This window comes from Anastrepha ludens, chromosome 4, assembly GCF_028408465.1.
Source record: "Anastrepha ludens isolate Willacy chromosome 4, idAnaLude1.1, whole genome shotgun sequence".
NCBI classification, from domain to species: Eukaryota; Metazoa; Arthropoda; class Insecta; order Diptera; family Tephritidae; genus Anastrepha; species Anastrepha ludens.
This window is the reverse complement of record NC_071500.1, coordinates 42,418,356-42,441,323: the sequence shown is the minus strand read 5'-3', so window position 1 is coordinate 42,441,323 and position 22,968 is coordinate 42,418,356. Positions and strand designations below refer to the sequence as shown.

The 22,968-nt window shown below is 37.6% G+C and overlaps 1 protein-coding gene across 1 annotated transcript; it reads left to right on the top strand.

The window, feature by feature from the left end:
• Positions 1–444: 444 nt before the first annotated feature.
• Positions 445–9,280, top strand: LOC128861254 (uncharacterized). The gene is made up of 3 exons (XM_054099242.1): positions 445–642; positions 3,110–3,291; positions 7,709–9,280. Exons 1-3 carry the CDS (start codon positions 549–551, stop codon positions 8,864–8,866), a joined length of 1,434 nt encoding a protein of 477 aa, XP_053955217.1. The 5' UTR covers positions 445–548; the 3' UTR covers positions 8,867–9,280.
• The last annotated feature ends 13,688 nt before the right edge of the window (positions 9,281–22,968 follow it).

Sequence of the window (22,968 nt, the reverse complement as noted above, 5' to 3'; positions counted from 1 at the left end):
ATATTTACTCGATTGAATTTATCTTATCGCAGCTAAAATTTACCTTTCGACAATATTGACCCTTACATACATATTTGCGCATACATAAATACAAGTGAAAGCATATGCGTATGTATGTACGCACATTTGCTCTATTTCGTTATCACCAGCGCACTAACTTCAGCAATCGTCTTTCAGAGCCGTCATCCAATCGAAAATCAGTCGGGCGAGCATTGAACCACCAACTCAACCAGATCCACATTGTTTTAGTCAATAGAATAGTGTGATTGATAGCTCATACAAATCGGCGCTGTTGTGATCCAATCGCGGATTGTTTGCTATTTGCTGTTGAATTAGTGAGTGTATGGCAGCAGCTCCAACAAAATCCAGCGCAATATCAATACCGTCGTGCCATAATGACGCCTACTTCAACTACTAACGGCTAATGTGTAAAGATTACTAAATTAAAATAATCTAAATAAATAAATTTATGTTCAAAAAGTAGACTACAGGTGAAAGAATATTTTTAGTTAAGTTGTGTAAATCAACACACCAATAAGTGAAAAGCAATGCCCTCTCTGCCAACCCCTGAAAAGAAGGGCAAACTGTCAAGGCTGCGTACATTTTGTCGTTATCGATTGCAATTCCAGGCGATATCATCAGGTGAGGGAATTGCATAGAGCACGTATACATTTGTTTACTTATCATTAGATAACAGAGAAGGCTTTGTAGTGCATTTGAGAGAACTGCAACATCTAATGTACTAAAAACTTTGACTTTTTTATTTGGGTTTTAAATAACTTTGTTCACGGCCAACGATTCGATTATAGCTGATTTTAAAATAGGGATATAATAAACAAATTCAAACAATTGACAACTGGCAACACTTAGACTGCAATGTGATATTTTTTTTATAGAGATCTTGGCCTACACCGTTACAAGACCAAATTAATTCGTGAAGCACCAAAATTTCGCCGATAGAGCTCTAGAAAAGTTATGTTATGGTGCACCGCACGGATTTTTCGACCCATTTTGTTCAAAACTGGCTACAGAATCCTATGTTCGACCGATTTTGATATACTTTTTATATACCGATTATCAATGTTTTCTTTTATTACATTAAAATACACCCTTGATCTGGAATATTTTGCTTTTAATTCTTAACACTTTATTTTACACAAAACTTTAAAAACAAAAACCATAACAGAAGTGAAACTCTCAAGGCAGACAAAGAAAGAGTGAGAGACCCGAGAGAGAATGAGAGAGAGAGAGAGAGAGAGAGAGAAAGACATATACCTAAATAAATTCACAACATTTGCAGAGAATACAAATAGCCAAAATTTACAAAAAACGGAGAAGGCCAGAAAACGGAAATAAGCGCCAAAAACTAGGCACCAAAAACAAACGCCAAAAAAATTGGGACCAAAAAACGCCCCAAACAATAGGCACCAAAGAAATATAACGCCAAAAAGTAGGCACCAAAAATATATTTCCTACAAGTTTGCACCAACAAACAAACGCCAAAAAGTAGGCAGTGTTATTTCTCCCTAGGAATTAGCAACCACAAGGAAAAACTCAGGAAAAATAACCTAAAGTGTAAAGAGAGCTCTCTCTCTCCTTTTCCTCTACGTTAGATCTTGTTTCTTTCTCGCGGAACGATAATGCCCAAAACGTTGCATGGCCTTGAAATTTTACTCTCCATTTTCGCTCCTCCATCGACGCCTAAGAAGTTTCACTTCAAAAATTATATCTATTCAAATTCGGTTTTGAATTTTTTTATTGTAGTTCTAATCAACGGTAACATATCAGAGCAAGTACGCATAACTCGAACCCTTCTTAAAGGGTGAAATCATACCCCTAATTATCTAAAGGCTTAAAAACTAATTATTTTCATGGACACACCTGGAAGAATCACCGGACAATTTTCAAAAAATTTATAAAGGGTTTTCCAATAAGAGGTGTTATTTTGAATAGCCCGCTATTTCGGTAGATGTCAATTTTGAAGCTGGCATTTTTTGATATTTGACAAGTAGAAACTACGCCATTAATACATACAACGCATTGAGATTATTAAAATTTACTATAAAAATAGTGAAAATTTGGCGGAGACGGTTCGTAAAACTCGAACATTTTTGGGTCATCATGAAGCACCTTGTCGGACCGCCTTTAAATGCATAGGCTCCTCCTGTGATGGGCCAGTTTGAGATTCAGGTGATATCTTAGGGCTTAAAACATGTTTATATGCCGACCGTATGCAAGGATATCCCCATAACAGTCGTCGTGGTGGTTCACGGGTTCCTTCCAGGCCATAGCAGTTTCATACCGTAGGAAACCAATGTTTTTTTTATTTCCATCGGATGTCCAAAGTAATTTTTGTAAGTCTCAATTGCGAACGTTGTCCATTAAATCGGTTTTCTTTAAACGTATACTCACCGCAAATGAAACCAAATTGATTCGGATCATTTACACAAACTCGTGTGGACGATGCGGTGTCAGAATATAACAATAAAACCTTTTTTTTATAATTTTTCAGAAAACGAGCAATAAAATCAATGAATTATTACCGAAAGCTAAATCTCGTAACCAAGAGCTGTCACAAATTAATTGAGGGTATATTTGGAATCAGGGACATCGAATTAGTACACATCAAGTGATAAACCTCAATCACCAGACAAAAGTTGCAATTTTGTTGGCCAGTGTAATGTTGTTAATAAGTTTCATCGGATGATAAAAGTGTTGTTGTTTAATTCTTAGCCACATTAGTGCGCAAGTGCGGCCTACCTCTGATTGCTGAGTTAGAAAGTCTTAGAAGAATGAATCTCATTGTCTGGTTCTGCCATTCATAAGTTTGTCTATCTTTTATAATAAAAAAATGGTTGGTCAATAAATGATAAAAACTGGTCCAAAGAATACTAAAAAAATATATAAATTGTTTAAACAATTTATGAAATTATCAGTTATTATATGAATCAACTGCGCGTAGAGCGGCTCGAAATGAATTTAAACGAAGTATATGTGGCGTAGTATCGAAACTTTTATTTTGTAGTACGATTATTATTGTAAATGTATTACGATTGCATAGTTCGGAGAAGTCCAGTCTTCAATAACTCAGTTGAATTTTACTTTGCAGCTTCTGCTTTTTTCTTTGCTGGTGGCTTGAAGTTGGGGTGGTCTGTATTTGAAAGACCAACGGTCAATTCACAAAAGTTAATAGCTACTCACCTCCTGACGATTGCATGGTTTGTGGGCGTAGCTGCTGGATCAGTTTTAGCATCAGCATTTGTACAACGCGTTAGCAAAAACTTAGCTCATGTAAGTAAATAAACTGTTTCGTGCTCTTATATACATATAAACGTAAGAATTATCGTAAATCATAAAAGGAGTTCATGCTTTTGGTTTAAAAATTGTTCTCATAAATATTACATAAACATATACATACATACATACACAACACAAAATATATTAAATCGTAATTTTGTTTTGTTTTTTGAACAACGCTCGAGAATAACTTCTTCTTTTTAATTGATGCAATAACCGCTTACGCGATTTTGGCCGAGCTTAACAAAGCGGCAGTCGTTTCTTTCTCATGCCAGTCGGCGCCAATTGGACACACTAAGTGAAGTCAAGTCCTTCTCCACCTGATCTTTCCAATGCAAAGGAGGCCTTCCTCTTCCTCTGCTACCACCAGCTGGTACCGCATCGAATACTTTCAGAGCCGGATCGTTTGTATCCATTCGGACGACATGACCCAGCCAACGAAGCCGCTGGATCTTTATTCGCTGCGCTATGTCTATGTCGTCGTAAAGCTCATACAGCTCATCGTTCCATCGTCTGCGAAATTCGCCGTTGCCAACGTGCAAAGGTCCAAAAATCTTGCGCAGAATCTTTCTCTCAAACACTCTAAGCGTCGCTTCATCGAATGTTGTCATCGTCCAAGCTTCTGCGCCATATGTTAGGACGGTCATGATGACCTGCTCAGTTGCCTACTTAGTCCAAAGTAACACTTGTTGGCAAGAGAGTGTACCGACTGTTTGTTTGATGATATGAGGAATTTCGTTTTGCCCTCAATATCATCGGCATGCGTCAACAATTGTACGCTCTTATAAAAAATTGTGTCTGAGCGATTAAGCTCTGCGGCTTGCACGATCTTTTTGCAGCATCAGGTTAAAAAAGTCACACCAGCGAGTCACCCTGTCTGAACTTCGTTTAGTATCAAACGGCACGGAGAGGTCCTTTCCAATTCTGACGACTCTGCTGCTATTGAGCAACATCATCTTGCATAACCGTTTTCGTTTTGCGGGGATACCGAGATCAGGCGTCGCGGCATATAAAATGGTGTGTGTCGATTCTCCTTCATGGGTCTTTTCCAAGATTTTGCTTATTGTGAATATCTGATCGATTGTAGATTTTCCAAGTCTAAAGAAACAGTGATAAGCTCCAATCAGTTGGTTGATGATGGTTAATGGTTAATGGTTGTAAAGGGTTAAGGTGTGGCCCTTTAGCACTGCGACCATATTGATCTATTGTGCACCCTATGCTGTCTATTGACTGTTTAGTATGCTTAGGAATTGTACCAGCTCCTTCTGAGGGAGTGATTGAAGGTCTTCATCTGTAAGCATGAACTTGTTTAAAAACCTTTTCCTTCTATGCGTCAATCCCGGACATTCGATAATGAGATGTTCTATAGACTCCTCATCTTCGCAGCAGAATCTGCAGGTGCTGGTGTTAGTTATGCCTAATTTATGTAAGTGTTTGTTGCAGATGAAGTGACCCGTGAGGGCGCCTGTGAGAGTGCGAATGCTCTTTTTGTTTAACGTGAGGGCCATGTTAGCTCTTTTAGCGTTGAAACTTAGGAACTTCTTGGAGTGTCTAAGACCCTCTACATTGTTCCAATGCTGATTTAATAGAGTTTTGGCCCAGTATTTTACTTTTTGTTTCAGGTTGTTTTTGTTGAATCCGAACATAGGAATAGGTCCGATGAAGTTTTCATCTGCCCCTTTTTTGGCTTGAAAGTCTGCCTTTTCGTTGCCGTCATATCCCTCATGTCCCGGTATCCAAATTAATGAAACATTGTTTTTGGATGCCAGATTATTGAGTGCCTTGTGGCATTCTAAGAGGGTTTTTGAGTTGTAGGTAAAGCTATCTAAAGCTTTTAGAACTGATTGGCTGTCCGAGAGTATTTTGATCTTTACTCTCTTCTGGTTTCTACGTTGCCTGATGTTTGCTGCTTCCATTATTGCGTATAGTTCCGCTTGGAAGATAGTGGTGTCCCTGGTGAGAGTGTATGATTTGTGGATTCTGGGCCCCACTACTCCTGCTCCTACACCATAAGGTGTTTTTGATCCATCAGTGTACCATTTTTGTGAATCATCATTCATCCATTTCGGGTTTGTTTTCCACTCGATCCTCTCAGGAAAGGTAACTGTGTATCCTTTTGTGAAACAGAGGGTTAGGTCAATGTGGTCTGAAACTTGCGCCTAGCTAATGATGTTTTTGACTTTATTTGGGATACTTAGGTGACCGGTGAGGTTGCCTAATTTGAAATTTTCTTTCATGTGTAGCATGAGTGCTTGCGTAGCTGCCTCCTCTTGGATTGCTATATGAAGTGGTGGGAGATTAAGGAGTGCTTCCATGCCAGCTTTTGGGGTAGTTCTAATAGCCCCTGTGATGCATAGGCAAGCAAGCCTTTGTACTTTTCCCAGTTTGGTTAACGCTGTTTGTTGGATAGATTTGCTCCACCATACTAGTGCCTCATACAGTATGATTGGTCTAACCATTTGGGTGTATATCCAGAGGGCCATACTAGGGCTGAGGCCCCAGGATCTCCCTAGTAATTGTTTGGTTGTCCACAAAGATTTCGTGGCTTTTTTTGTTATATTATTTATATGTGATTCCCAAGTGAGTTTTTTATCTAAGGTTAAACCTAGATATTTGACCTCTTCCTTTAGTTCTATCACTGTTTCATTTATTTTCAATGCAGGAAACTCTAACTTTCTTTTTCTTGTGAAGGGGATTATTGTGGTTTTGTTAGGGTTGATCGACAGCCCCTCCTTTTTACACCATTCCCATGTTGCGTTCAAGGCATTTTGCATTAAGTCTGTTAGTGTCCTTTTATGGTTGCCTTTTATTATAACAGATGATGGACTTCAACCTATCACACAATACGTTCGCTAAAACCTTATAAGCGACATTTAAAAGACTAAACCCGCGCTATTTGGCACTGATTGCTGGATCACCCTGCTTAGGGGATACAATTCCCTCATGTCAAAAGAGGCCGACATAAAGAGGCATTATTTTAATTATAGATATGAAATAATTTCTTGTCAAAAAATTTATTTGGAGAGTTCGTCTTTTTTTGCTCGTGTTATCAAAATACTGAATATTGGCGCATACATCCATTTTGGTTGTTTGCCAGAGCTCCTTCTTGTATTTATGGCGTGTGGAAGACTTTTTCTATTCAAACCTGTGGGCTTCCCAATGGTTGTTACGCACTAAAGCATCCGCCTATGGCTACCGAACATTTAATAGTTTCAATTATTTTTAGGCTACTGCGCACTGCGACCAAAGTTGATCTATTGTGGTACCTTATATTTTGAAGCGTTTTCAGAATTTTAGCACATTCAGGGGTTTATTGTTCTATAGTTTATATGGAGGCACAGCAGTACCATCAAGGTGATGTAGCCGTTTGCTGCCTAGTGCAGGATGTGTTCTGAATTTTCAGTGTCCATTTAACAGAAATGGCAGATGATGATCTCAGAGAGGCCAATTTTGTTTAAGTGATATCTCAGTGGCCTGTGAAGTAACCAGTTAAAAGTCTTAAGTCCACTGTGCCAACTGAAAGTAGCTTATCCGATTTTCCTCGGTCCAGCGTTAGGAATTGTTTCGCTTTTCGCTGACCGATAGAATTTCGTCAGTGTTCAACAAACTTCTTCACCTCCCACCTTCTGAGAATTTCGTTGATTTGGCTCTTTGTAAGTCCACAGAAACGTTCAGAACCGTTTTGGTCCGCTAGACCGTACGTTAGTCCGCTATTTCGTTTCCCTCGCCGTTTGTGTCCAGAAATCCAACCCAGCAATAATGTGTTGAAGTTTCCTAGCATATTAAGAAGATTAAGACAGTCACGTAGCATTTTTGAGGTGATTGTAGTTGATAGAAGGGCTTTCAAAGCCGCCTAACTATCTGGAAGTATGTGAATGTGAGTTTCTTTTTCTATGGGCACATTCCCATCTGAATGGCATGCATTTCTGCCTGGAAGATAGTTGTGTAGCGACCCATTGGAATCGATTTTTTTAATTTGGGCCCATTGCTTCTCGCTCCTGTTCTACCATCTTCTAAATTCGATACATCAGTGTACCTTCTAATCAATATCTACTTCTTTTAGGAAATTATAAAATATAATTTACACCTTGAAATAATGAACAACCAAGAAATTTATTCATTCAGGGGAATACCGATTTTTTTCTGAAATTATGATAAGCTGACAGGGAGTTTGTACACAGGTAAATTTTTTTGTTATATATTTTGAGTTATCAGTCGCTATTACATTATTTTGAACAGCTGGTATAAATATTTTCACACTCCAAAAAAGAACCACTTCAAACTTAACTCCCCTTATCACTTAAGCTCATTAGTAATTTGTACTTTATTATGGTATTCTATTTTAAGCTTTTTCACATTTTCAATATTTTTATTGCTATTTCATTTGCTTTCGCTTTCACTTCAATTTCAGTACTTGAGCGGCGTGTTTCTTGTGCTTGGCGGTATACTCTTTATCTGCGCCCCCACTACATTCGCCTCCCTCCTCTGTAGCTGTCTGCTGGAAGGCTGTGCTTATGGCATCAATCAAATACAAGGCATTGTGACAGCCGGTGAGGTAGCACACAAACACATTCGCGGTTTGTTGGTTTCCAGTGAACGCATTTTCCTTTGGCTGGGCATCTGTCTACAACTGCTCTGCACACGCCTGTGGTTCTCAATGGAACCGGACAACGGTTATGCGCTGCACGTAAACCAATTACACGGCTTTGTGGTAATTCTCATTGCATTGGCTGCTCTGGTCCTCAACATTACGTACCGCTTCGAATCGCCTTTGCTGCTGCAGATGCAGCAACGCGATTTGGCCGCCACATACGTAATGAAACGTTTGCAGGATGCAACTTATCCCTGCTTAGAGATAGTACAGAAACGTAAGGAATGCAAACAGTTGGTGGAATATGATGCTGGTCAGACAGTGTGGATGGTAATGCGCAAAAGCAATGCGTTGCCTTTGCTCAAGCTGCTCCTGTTGCGCTGTTATGGAACTATTTCGCTCTCGTTGCCCGTCAATCGCACCTTTATCACCGCGAGTGTAACTGGCTTGAAATGTACCATAAACTGTGTTTATCTATTGGCGATTTGCGGTGTATTGGGCAGCATATTGGGCGCATTGTGTGTGGACAAATATGGACGGCGAAATATCGCGGTTATATCTCTGTTGTTTTCTGGGACCTGTGCCTTTCTTATAGGTGGCATTCTCCACTACATCTACGAACAAATTTCTACTATTTTATTGACGCATCTAACATTCGAATTGGTAGTCTACTTGATGTTCTGTTATCAAATTTTCGTATGCGCTGGCGTTTCAATAGCCTCGAGTGTTTACATGTCGGAAGCATTCACGGTTGCTATGAAAGCTAAATGTTTGGCAGCGGTGGTGGTGTGTGAGCAAGCTTTACAAATAGCACTGGCATTAATACTATTTTACGTCGACTTCAATGAGCCGCTATTCTTCTTCTTCATAGGGGTAGTTGGCATGGTTATGGGTATATTAGCATTATTTTTCTTGCCCGAAACAATGTGCATGTCGCTGTACGAAAGTTTAGTGAAATTTAACAAAGTTCCTTCATAGGTTTAAGTTAATTTATAATTAATAAAATCGAATTTATGCAAATATAAATAGACGAAGACATTTAAGTATAATTCGTAAGCGAATGATCGAGCTTCGGCTCCAGCTGCGGCCACAGAAACTACGTTTTATTTCGATTCAGCTTCGTAAAACAAAAAGCCGAATTATTTTGTTTTTTTTTTTTGCCGAAAATTGTGGAAAGGTTTAGTGTTTGTAAAATTTTTTTAATAGCGGTGTCAAAGTCCACATTTTCTGATGGAAAGCCCATTCGTGTGTGGCTAGTGAGGTAAGCGATATACCGATAGCGGATGCCGCTAGAAAGCTGAAATACCGATAATCTATGGCCTTTGCTTTACAATGCAAAATTATTGAACTATGAATATTAAGTATTAAATAATTATTACATGTACATATACAAAAATTATTATTTTTTTATTATTTTTACAAATATAAGTACGTATGTATATGTTTTAAGCCAAAAATAAAGTGGTCGAAATTTACGTACATTTTTTCTTTGTTTTTTACTAATAAAAAGGTAAGAAGGTAACTTTAAATAACACAACATTTTAATAAGATTGAATTTAAGGGGGCTATAAATTTTTTGAATCAAATAAAATCATTGAGAAATTTAGTCTTAACTTATAAAAATGGGCATGGTTTTTACTCGATTTCAAACGTATTAAAGATAGCATTAATATTATTGAAATCGAGCGGGCGATTTTTTGTAGTTGTTATGGAAATAAGCGCAGTTTTAAAAATTCCATGTTATATTTTTTACCGTTACATGGCACGATTTCGCGCAATTTCAGTAACCTACCGTGAACAAAGGGTAAAATAACACCTGGACTGCGTAACTTCCATCAAGAACAACGAAATCATTCCACCGCCGGTCTAATATTTCAATACTAATTTTATAGAACGATTTATCTTTTGTCTCAAAATAGGCCTCAGTGTCAGCGATAACCTCTTGATACAAACGGAATTTCTTACCGGCGAGCATTTTCTGGCCTGCGAACAGGCGGTATTCGTTGTGAGTCAAATGTGGCGAATATGGTGGATGTGGGAGCGATTCGAAGTTCAATTCATGTAGTTTTGTCATTGTTTTCATTGACTTGTGACACGGTGCGTTGTCTTGATGAAACAAAATTTTTTTCTTTGCCAAAACGTCCGATGCATTTCTCGCATTCAATATTCACTGTTAACCGTCCGTTGTGTGAAAGTTTTATATTCTTTCGTTGTTTAAAATGGCCTGGCCAGGTCACCTATGAGAACACGTGCTTTATTTATAGGCTGGTACGAAAATTATGTCTGTAATCAATTTAAGTGTAATACGGATTAATAAAAAAACAGATTGATTAGTGTTAAAAGAAATTTATTTATAAAGGTTCATCCTTCTTACTGTTTTTTAAAAATTATTTGAAAAATTCAATTTATAAATAAATAAATAAAAATATAAAATTTTAAAAGTTGCTTATGAAGTTGACGTAGTTACTGCAGCTAGACATATGCTGCAAGTGTAGGTTTTGGTTTCTAAACCGTGAGTTAAGCACATTGCATCTTTGCAAATGTGGCAAGTAAATCGGGGTCTTCTTTTAATCTTATCCAGTTTGGTACATAGTTTGCACAATGGCCGGTACTGTGAGCTTACGGGCTTTGATGCAGTTTTTTGCGCTGGGGAAGTCGAAGTTGATGGTGGATCCTGTGAGAGATACATTATTTAAATTAATTATATATTTCAGTACGAATTCGGATGTTTGTATAAATACTTACATAAAATACATTGAACTTTTGCATTGCTAAATGCAATTCCTGGTCTACCATATACACTGGGATTTGCTGCACGTGTTTCCATAAGGGGGATCGTCAGTTGTTCAGCCAATTCTAATATAAAATCCCTTCGTTGGTCTGACTTCTTGCTTGGTCGCAAATGCTTGTATATAATATAAGAAGCCAAGCCAGTAATATCAAGCATATTAAAAAAATGGCCAATGGCCACCCGTTTGTTGCGCGTTTGCAACTGTAGCCAAAAAGCATTTTGTCCATTGTATCAACCCCAGACTTATTTTCATTGTAGTCTAAGACAGCTGCAGGTTTATATTTGTTTGAAGTTTCTGTGGCTTGCGTGTAATGTTGTGTCGACAATACTAGCACATATTTGTCTACTTTGGCAACGTATGATAACATAGATACATTTTCATCCAGGAAAGCAAACAAAGTCTGATATAGAGGTCGAAACTTTTTATACGGCCTTGTCTTTTTGTTCAGCGGAAAGCATAGAGGAACAAATTTTCTATTTGGGCGCACTGTGCCTACGACAGCTAATCCCTTCTGCATAAGACACTTGGCCAATTCGAGTGATGTGAAAAAGTTATGGCAATACACCGTTCGGCCGGAATTACGATACCTTTCTACCAAATCCAGTAACACTCTTTCACCTTGGTTAATTTCTCGTTCTTCGTTTGGTCGTTTTCCTGTGTAAATCTGTCCCTTGAGAGGGTATTTTGTTGAAGAATCGCAGACCCATCAAATTTCCGTACTTTGCCGGCTTAGACGGAATATACTGCGTAAACCTAGTTCGCCCACGGTACGGAAATAGTTGCTCATCTACTGTTATTGCTGCATTTGGAGTATATGCTTCTTGCAGATTGTGATTCATCATAGTCCAAATGTCGTCGATTGGTGCAGATTTACTCAACAACATACGTTCAGAACGAGTATTAGCTCCATCAAAACGAACAAACCGAAGCAACATTTTGGATCGATCTAACGACATTGTTGCATTGTAAATATCAAAATGCCGAGAATGCCATAGATCCTTTGCTTGCAATTATTACAGTGGAACACACCGGAAAATAATAGCAATCCAAACCAAGCATACATTTCCATTTCGTCTGTGGGCTTCCACTCTTTTAGTTTACATGTTGGATTAGCCTCGTTCCCGGCCTTGATCATTTCTCCTGCTTTCCGATTCGTTAGAAGACCAAGTACGGTGCATGACTATACTAAAATTGCAGTGGTGGCCTGTGCAGGCCATTTACCCTAACATATGACGTTTTTGTGTAAAATTTATTTTTTTTCATAATCACTTCGCTGGAAATGGTTATAAAATTTTCAGAAGATTCATCTAACAGACCTGTATGGTATATTTTCGCCGTTTTTTTGAAAACTTAACGAAACAAAAAGATACACCCCTCTAAAATTCGGAATGGCCTGCGTAGGCCACATCACACAACGGACGGTTAATGGTATTTCCCTTTTCAAGACAGTCGATGAATATTACACCACGCACATCCCAAAATACTGAAGCCATAACCTTTCCAGTAGATTATTTGCTTTTGGGCGCTTTGGACGAGGTTCAGCGGTAGCTGTCCACTCAGATGACAATCGTTTTGATTCCGGAGTGAAGTGGTGAATCATTATCTCATATTGAAGCAAAACTTCCAGTGCATTACTTTTAAACATGGCCAAACAGTGTACCAGTACGTTCTTGTTTTTGGTCACCGGGGAGCAAACGCGGCACTCACTTTGAACAGAGTTTTCTCATAGTCAAATGCTCATGCAATATAAAGCCAACACTTTCTGTTGATATATTTACGATGTCAGCTAACTCACGCAACTCCACTTTTCAATCATTCAAAACGATTTTGTGGATTTTTTTAATATCTTCTGGTGTTACCGCCTCATACGGACGTCTGCTGAAGTTAGAAAACCTTCGTTTTATTGTTGTTTCTGATGGATCGGAGCCCCCCCACTTTTCGCTTGAACGGTATTTTCCCAGCAGGGTAAAATTAAAACACGGAATTCTTTTTGATCCATTACTAATGAGTAGAATATCATGGACTTTTAACAGCTGTCTTTTTAAGGTTAGTATTAACAGAAAAAGCGTTGAATGCAATAAAACTTGTGCCATCTATGTGTTAGCCCCGGGATTTTTCAGCCCTTGTAATTAATTAAATTAATTTTTGCTCGAGTTATCGTGTAGACAGATGGATGGGCGAGCTAGCATGGCTAAAGCTCCTATCATCATTTTGAGTTTTTTGGTATACGAGGTGTGTTAAAAAATGATGAAAACGTTGAGAAAGTGAAGAAAATTGTTACGGCAAATCGGTTTGCAAAAGCCATGTAATTTTTTCGGAAATTTTGGGCTTGAAGCGTGTGGCAGCGAAGTTCGTTCCAAAATTGCTGAATTTTGACCAAAAACAACGTCGCATGAGCATCGCTCAGGAATTGTTGAATGACGTCAACAATAATCTAGATTTGCTTAAGAGGATAATAACTGGTGAAGAATCATGGGTATATAGGTACGACTTCGAAACCAAAGTCCAATCGTCCCACGAGAAGAGTCCAGGGAGCCAAGACCCACAAAAAGCACGCAAACTTCGATCAAATGTCAAGGTTCTGTTCACTGTTTTTTTTTCGATTACCATGGCGTAGTGCATCAGGAGTTCTTAGCAAACAGTCGTACGGTATATAAGGAGTAGTACCTTGAAATTGTGCGCCATTTGCGTGAAGCAATATGAAGAGAACGCCCGGAATTGTGGAAAAAACTGCATGGCTTTTGCTCACTCATCTTTGCTTGTGACAGGGTATTTGGAAGAAACAACACCGTCATCATGCCTTAGCCCCCGTATTCACTAGATTTGGCCCCCTGCGACTTTTTTCTCTTCTCAAGATTGAAGAACTCCTGAAAGGACGGCGTTTTGCAACGTTTGAGGAGATAAAAATCGAATAGCTGAGAGAACTCAAGTACATACCAAAAAGGGCATATTAGAACTGCTTTGAGGATTGGAAAAAACGCTGGCAGAAGTGTATTACATATATCTGACGGGGACTACTTTGAAAGAGATAAAATAGAAATTGATGAATAAATAAATGTTTTTTGAGAAAAATGTATTCTTTTTTTAAGACATTTCGTACATGTATTTACGGATAAAATCCGATAAACGAGTACCAAGAATTTTGTGGAAAATAATAATGGTGTAAAATTTAATAGTGTACCGTTAATAATTACAATTTACAATTGACGTCTAATTATCTCATATGTATGGGAAGGTGCCTAAACTGCCACTTGCCTCTTGATCTGAATACACAAACGCATATTGAGAAGTAGAAAATTTTCGAGATACGCGTGCATCTTAAAAATAATATTTAAATACGGCAGAAAACTGATCTCATGTCATTATCTTCGCTTGTAGTTAGTCAATTTTAAAGTCATTTTTGTGAAGTAAAAGTGTATGCAAGACTTCCCAATCGGATCAATTGATCCTTTACATTCTTAGTGTGCACTGAATCCGGGAAAAAACGAGACTTATGGCGAAAGTCGGTTCTATATTCGCGAAGCGATCCGCACTGATACTTCAGTAGTATTCCCCATAAATACATGGGGAGTGTTTATGCTGCTACAATAATAACAACAACAAGATCTACTATACTTTCAGTAACTTATGTAGCTTTTTCGTACACGAATGTATTTTATAGCCATAAGTTGAAACGTACAAATGCAAGTGCAATAATTATATTTCCCTGACCTAGTAGAACTTTAAATTCCGTATCCACAAGTACTAAAAAGCTTTTTCGCTATAAGCAAAACATTTTGAGCAAAAGTTCCTGGAATTTATACAGGAAATTTAAGTTAATTCCTCTAAAGTGAAGTCCTTCAAAGAAAAAGCCATAAACTGCATCATACTTATACCAGTATTTCATCCAGCAATCGAAACATTTCTGCTTTCGGTATAGCTCTCAGAGCTGGCTTCGATTTTTCCATTACTTCCTTCCTCAAGACCTGAAAGATGGAATTCGTGAGGCTATCGAGGACATAGGGCAGGATATTGTCTTGTAAGCGTGGTCGTGGTGATCATTTGCCTGATGTTATTTTCCACTATTAACGGCATACCTTCTTCCCTTTTATAATGAAATAAATATTCGATCATTCTTATTGAAAACCCCTTAAGACACCATTGTAGGGAGCCAAGTGAATTCAATGGCTGTTGGATGGTACTCGTTTCGTCCTTAGTCAAAAATGATGGGACTGTCCGACGATACGTTATCTTGGTTCAAAAATTTCGACACACAAATCATTTCTTTTTTGTCGCATTGCTTCTCATAACGTCTCATAACGCTCACATAATAGTTTTTATTAACTGCCTAATCTTGTAGCATAAATTCGTTGTAATCCAGAGTATCGCATTCTTTTGAAAATGACGTGATCTTTTTGTCTTGGCTCATTCGAAGCTCTCCACTCACTCGCCTGGTGTCTGGATTGCGTGTCGTACTCATAAATCGACGCCTCCTCGGAGTCGGCTGTTTGGAGTCGGCTTGAAACTGTAGGTCCCTCCTTTTGTGGAACAACATTAAGGCGCACACCACAAAGAGGAGGTGTACGCGCCAATTATATATATATATAATATATTCAGTTGTGAGTTAACGGGTTTGAACAGTGGAACTCAGCAAAGAGAAAATTCGGTGCATTTTATAGTTTTTCTTTGATAAAGATGAAAATCAAGCCAGGCGGCTGAAGTTGTAAATGGTGTTTATGGTGCCGATACTGTAACAGCTGATTTAGGTGCAAATTTGGTTTCGTCGATTTCGTTTAGGTATTTCGGTGCTAAAGATGAACCTCGCACATGGAAGTCCCGTCGTGGAAAATGTAGAGAAAATCATAGAAATAATCTTGTAACGTTGTAGTCATAGCATTGTCCAAGAGCTAAAGATCAACCATAAAGCAATTTCAAACCATTTGCGCAAAAACTTTACGCAAAAATAATACATTTATTTTTTCCCAAACTAATATTAAAGACAACAATCAGATTCTGGCACACGATTCATAAACTATTTATGAAAAAATTGCACAAATGTTGTTCACATTTGGACATTTGTTTGCCCTTGGGATTTTTTAAAAGTTTCTTTGAGTTTCTTCATATAACATAAAACCACATTGTTTTAAAGCGAATTGGGAGCATTTATTGTTATCTTAGGAATACTATATATTATAGAACTCTCTTTGGAGATATATACTCTTGAATTTTAAGAGAATGCAGTGCGAATTATTGGGAAAATTTACAATTGAAAACAGCCCAAGAGTAAATTTACCAATATAAAGTAGATAAAGAATAAGTAAAGATAAGGTAAGATAACTAAAGATAAAAATACCATCTACTGAAAAAGGAAAAAAGCGGGCTTTAACCCATTATATGCCTTACAATCGTAATAGCTTCCAGAGCTTTAATGTGAAAAGTGCTCTGTAAACAATACCATAAAATATGCTCAAATATGCGCATACATATACAGCTACATTTATGTGCCACATAAAGCTCACTCTTGTTCACGGCAACAGCAGTTTTTTGCAAATAACATTTTGCAGCAACGAAAAGCTGAAATATAGTGAAGTAAATATCTGGATTAAAACTGAAGCGATTTTCCATTTATACCTATAATGTGCGAGATATTTATGTGGATTTGCTTAGGATTCTTTTGAAATTCAGATTCGTTAATTAGGTGCAGAGGTAAACTCTGGGCAGCGCATTCAAGGATCCCGTACACAAATAGGGGGAGCAGTTTGGTCAAACACCATTCTTTATAGGGTGTAAGCGTTATTTATATAACACATGGGCTGAAAAGACCCGTGCCTAACACACATATGGCACTAGTTTTCTTGTATTCACATCCTATCCAGTTACTACTTACCTTAAAAAAAAACTGTTAAAATTTCAAAATAATGGACCAAAAAGAATTTATGGTTTTAATTTTACACTTTTTCTTGATGGGGAAAAATTCCGTTAAAATTAGTTAAAAAGTGTTATGGGGACTGAGCTCTATCAGAAACAACAATAAAACGATGATTTGCTGATTTCAGGAGTGGGTGCAGAGGCACCGAAGATGCAAAACGCAGTGCTCGTCCAAATGAGGCGGTAAAGCCAGAAAATATAAAAAAAATCGTTTTGAATGATCGAGTAGTAAAGTTGCGTGAATTAGCTGAGTTAGCGCGTAAAGATATCAAAAGAAAGTGTTGGATTGCATGGACATTTGACTAGGAGAAAAGTCTATTCAAAGTGCTCAAACAAATTTATAAAAAAATTAATAGGAGTGTATTACATTCGGTCCGGAGCGAAATTTATATATTTGGAATAAAACAAATTCAAAGAAAATGAGATTTATAGCCTATAATATTAGAGAGACGAAAGGATATATGAAGAGGCTTTCAAAAGACGTCCCTAATTTTTTGATGTTTTAAAATATAAGGTATAAAAATTTAGATACTTTCAGGTTTCAATATTTTTATTCAAAATACGGCTCTTAATAATTAAATGTGAAACGCGATATTATTTAAATACCTACCATGAGGACGTCTGAAGTTAAAATCCGCCAAACGGTCACCTAACGAATGGGCAATTATTGAGAATGTCGAGATATCGATGGTGAAGGTTTTTCGGTAACACTTTGATCTGCCAATGCTTTTTCAATTATTAACCGAATCAGTTTCTTGAAAATGTTTCCCCAACTTTTGAATGGTCGTCTCATTGTTTCCACCAAAAAAATTACGAATTTTGCGATGCAATTCTTATTCCGACAAAATAGATTAACGTAACCAACGCAAGACTGAGTCTTGTCGAGGCCCTATGCTCCCGAGTGGAGTGAACAAGGAAAAAAAAAATTTTTATTCAATTTTCATCGACTATAATGGTTAATGGTTAATGGTAGTAAAGGGTTAAGGTATAGGCCTTTAGCATTGCGACCATACCCTATGCACCCTATGCTGTCTATTGACTGTTAAGTATGCTTATGAATTGTACCAGTTTCTTTCTGAGGGAGCACCATTTTTGTGAATCATCATTCAGCCATTTTGGGTTTGTTTTCCACTCGTTCCTCTCAGGAAAGGTAACTGTGTATCCTTTTGTGAAACAGAGGGTTGTGTCAATGTGGTCTGAAACTTGCGCCTAGCTAATGATGTTTTTGACTTTATTTAGGATACTTAGGTGACCGGTGAGGTTGCCTAATTTGAAATTTTCTTTCATGTGTAGCATGAGTGCTTGCGTAGCTGCCTCCTCTTGGATTGCTATATGAAGTGGTGGGAGATTAAGGAGTGCTTCCATGCCAGCTTTTGGGGTAGTTCTAATAGCCCCTGTGATGCATAGGCAAGCAAGCCTTTGTACTTTTCCTAGTTTGGTTAACGCTGTTTTTTGAATAGATTTGCTCCACCATACTAGTGCCCTATACAGTATGATTGGTCTAACAATTTGGGTGTATATCCAGACGGCCATACTAGGGCTCAGGCCCCAGGATCTCCCTAGTAATTGTTTGGTTGTCCACAAAGATTTCGTGGCTTTTTTTGTTATATTATTTAATGTGATTCCCAAGTGAGTTTTTTATCTAAGGTTAAACCTAGATACTTGACCTCTTCCTTTAGTTCTATCACTGTTTCATTTATTTTCAATATAGGAAACTCCAACTTTCTTTTTCTTGTGAAGGGGATAATTGTGGTTTTGTAAGGGTTGATCGACAGCCCCTCCCTTTTACACCATTCCCCTGTTGCATTAACCAATGGTTATAAATCCCTTATTGTTTAGGTGCTGCACCAAGTCATCAACTAGTTGGAACCATAGCAGTGGAGAAAGAACTCCTCCTTGCGGACATCCCTTTACTGTTGTTGCATTAGGTTCAGTTCGGCCTAAGCATTTGGCTTATTCAATGTGTTAGTATAGGGTTTGCACCTCTTTTCTCGAGAGCTGTTTCCATGGATTTGTAATTTGCGTTGTCGAAGGCTCCCTCTATGTCCATAAAGGAACAGAGGGCTTCATCGACCATAATAAGCGTATCAAGTTTTGATGAGTTTTATTGCACCGCTATTGAGATACACGAATTTATCCAAAAATGTGTATGGCACCACCTATTTTTTTAACTCTACTTGCGTCGTATTTCTTTGATTGGGTTCAATATTTTCAACAAATTATAGTAATTTTATCGCAATTATAAGAACATAAAAATTTTTCTTTTTTTTAACTACCGTTATATGGCAGATGGAGGCTATTATTGACCGATTTTGCTCATTTTAAACACCAATCTGCCTTCGACAAAGAGTAATAAGTTATTAATGATTGTTCGAGTTATCGTGCGCATGAACCAACGTATGGGGTATGGACAGACATGGCTAAGTTGACTACTGTGGCTGGACAGACATGGCCAAGTTGACTATATATTTTTATATTTATATCGATCCATTGAAGCTATTACATGCAAACGTTTTGTGGACAACATTTTTATACCCTTGTACACAAGTGAGCCCTAGGTACAAAAATATAATAGACGCTTGCTGCCGTATCTAATGGAGATATATAAGTAAATAATATATCGCAAATTCTCTCTGAAAACAGGCTTGTCGTTCCGAGGAAATTCATATAGTTTGAAAACCAGTGCATTAAACTGTTTTCAGAATTCTCCTGTATATCTTTGCAGGCTTGCTAGTACTCGTACATGAATGTGTGTGTATATCCGTGGATGCACTCAGCGCGAAAGATGTGAAAAATTCACTCAAGTGAGCTAATCTAATGATGTGGAAAATTTAAAAATATCGATACGAAATTTTCGTATGTATGCACGCACATATATGTACTTGTATATAAATATGTACGGACGTATATATTAGCAGCTGCGTTTGGATATATTGACAGACTGTTGTAAGCTAAAGCGAGTTTAAGGAAAAATCTTCTACGAGAGATGACATTCAATGGCTTGGAGGAGAATGCAAATAGTTGTATATCGCCATTAGAACGCTTGAACGCCACCACTACAATACCAATTCAGCAAGGAGTCATGCCGATACGAGGGTAGACATGTGTGTGCGTATGTGCATGCCACAAAACAAATTGAGATGTTAAAGTTCAATAAAGCAATCAACTAAAACTAGATAAATTGGCTACTATCAAAGAAATTAGAGCTTGAAAAATGCGACAAAATTTTGTTCAATGATTTTGTGAGAACTCTGTGTTGTGTGCTGCTCAAATTGTATTTGAGGTGGGATTAAAACATTACCAATTTCCTGCATTGGTTAATTAAAAAATTGTATCAAACACAACGCATGCTGATACATTTCCTTGGTTTGCACACCATAACTCAAAAACTCAAAGTGAAGACAAATTTTCATCTAATGAGTTGCTCTAATAGAAAGAATTACATACACAGAATTAAAGAAAAGATGTTTGTTATTTCTTTGCACTTATCTGAAAACCATTTTTTTTTCGGAGTACCTATGGCACTCTTGCATCAATGAAGCGATTTGTCTGTGCGTATGAGTAACATAATTGATAAACTAACTTAGTGTCCAAAATTAATCACCCTAGCGGAAGATTTACAATTTTTGCAAATGACGTCGAATGTCAATCACATTTGACACTTGGAAACTAACGGGTGATTTTTTAGCTATTATCTTTTTAAACAGTTAGCTTAAACAGCTGACGCACGTTTCGTGTTTTGTTTCAATGTCAACCATCTTCAGTTTGGTCTATAATTTAACCATGAATCGTTTTACAAACGAACAACGCTTGTAAATCATTGAATTTTATTATAAAAATGTGTGTTCTGTTAAGAAAGTTTATCGCGCGCTTCTTCCATTTTATGGTCAGTTTAATCGACCCACTGAAGTGGCTATTCGAGCTATTGTGACTAAATTTAGAACCAAATTTACATTACTGGACATCAAACCACCAACACGCTTACGTAGAGTGCAAACTGAAGAAAATATCGCAGCTGTATCGGCCAGTTTTAATGATGACCATCGATTGTCGATTCGTCGCCGTTCGCAGCAATTGGGCCTCTGTTACTCAACAACGTGGACAATTTTGCGAAAAGATTTAGGTGTGAAGCCTTTCAAAATACAGCTGGTGCAAGAATTGAAGCTGAACGACCTACCGCAACGCAGAATTTTTTGTGAATGGGCTCTTGGAAAGTTGGCCGAATATTCACTTTTTTATTGAAAAATTATGTTCAGCGACGAAGCTCATTTTTGGATCAACGGGTACGTAAATGAGCGGAATTGTCGATTTTGGAGTAAAGATCAGCCAGCAGAATTGCAAGAGCTACCAATGTATCCAGAAAAGGTCACAGTTTGGTGCGGTTTATGGGCTGGAGGTATCATTCGACCGTACTTCTTCAAAGATGCTGTGAATCGTAACGTAACTGTGAATGATGAGCGCTACCGTGAAATGATATCCAACTTTTTTTTTTGCCCAAAATACAAGAGCTTGACTTGCATGACATGTTATTTCAGCAAGAAGGTGCCACATGCCACACAACACGTGTAACAATGGACTTGTTGAGAGGCGAACATTTTATTTCACGTTCAGGACCTGTCAATTGGCCACCCAGATCGTGCGATATAACGCCTTTAGATTATTTTTTGAGGGGCTATGTTAAAGCTCATGTCTATTCAGACAAGCCTGCTTCAATTAACGCATTGGAAGACAACATTAAAGCATTTATATGTGAGATACCGGCCGAAACATTGGAAAGAGTATGCCAAAATTGGATTGGAGCGGATGGATCATTTGAAGCGAAGTCGCGGTTAACATTTGTATGAAATAATCTTCAAACAGTAAATTATATGAACTGTACTATCGATTTAAATAAAAAATTCATGAAGTTTTTTGAATTCTACGTGTGTTTTGTTTGAAAAACTCTCCTAGAGCTCTTAAAAAGTCACGCTTTAGTTCGAAACTTTTTACAGTGCTTTATTCTTTGTCAGCTATTTAATATTTCTAAATGCAATATTAGTTATAACCTGTACCTGTTATAAGGGTGGTTAAATTTCAACATAAATTTTTGCATGAAAGGAATTCAGATGATGTTGCCATCAGCTATTCTATGCAGCTATCACCTGCAGTTTGTTTATAATTATTTTACGTTTAATGAGCTGTAAGCCCTGGCAGCTAGTGCTCCTTTTACTGTAAAATAATAAGTTATTGTTATTTTCCATATTTTAAAATAAATAAAATATTTTACGTTTAGTCAAATAAGATTTTATTCAAATATCATATTTTGTCTTACGGCAAAAGGTGTCTTCTAGAAGTCTTACTGTTTTTAACATCAAAATCTTTGGTTTACTTGTTTTCCACAGACGATGAAAAAAAAGAGAAATAGCAAGAGCACCAAAAGCCAAAACAAGAGTAGCATAACCGTACTTTTATCTTAAGTCTACGGGAGAGAGAGTTTGTGGCGAAACATAGCTCACGCGAGCATAAGTATCAACATTTCTGAGTGATTGTGGATCAATCATAATTAGCTAACGCGCTCATCAGAGTTAAAGCTCAGAAAAAACTATCACTAAACAAACTTTTACGACTTTTTTGACCAATGTATCAGGTCAGCCCATAAGTTCATGCGTTTTTAAAGGAGGTTTTAAAATTAATAAAAAATATGTTTAAAGTATTTTTTAATCAATAAGATATTTTCCTTCAATATTTACGATTTCTTCCCAACGTTAAGTCAAATTTTTCATTCCCTGCTCAAAAATTTGTTTATCCTTGGAGCCAAAATACGCTTCGATATCCCTTTTTATAGATTCTTTGGAGGAGTAGTTACTCATATGGGATTGAAGTCCACGGAAAAGGTGATAATCACAAGGCGCAATATCCTGAGAGTATGGTGGATGCGGCATTAGCTCCCATCCGGGCTCGTTCAGCTTGCCTAATGTTTGCCTTGCGGTATGAGGTTTTACGTTGTCGTGGTGAAACAAAACTTTGCGTCTATTCACTAAAGACGGTCGATGTTTGTTAGGTGCCTCATTCAGGTTTGATAGCTGATGGGAATAATAATCAGCAGTTATCGTCTGGTTTGGTTCTATAAGTTCGGCCATATCCCACCAAATAGACAGGATAATCTTCTTGGGGTGAAGGCCTACTCTAGGGGTCGGTTCTAGTATTTCATCTTTATCTAACCATTGGATTTATGAACAGGATTATTATGAAGGACCCATTTGTCATCTCCAGTAACGATACGGTTAAAAAAACTTTCATGAAGTTTGGCAACGGAAAGTCTATGCGAAACCCATTTTCCCAGATTTGAAACCTTTCCCAACTGAACTAGGTGTCTGTGAACTGTTCCATGCGATGAATTGA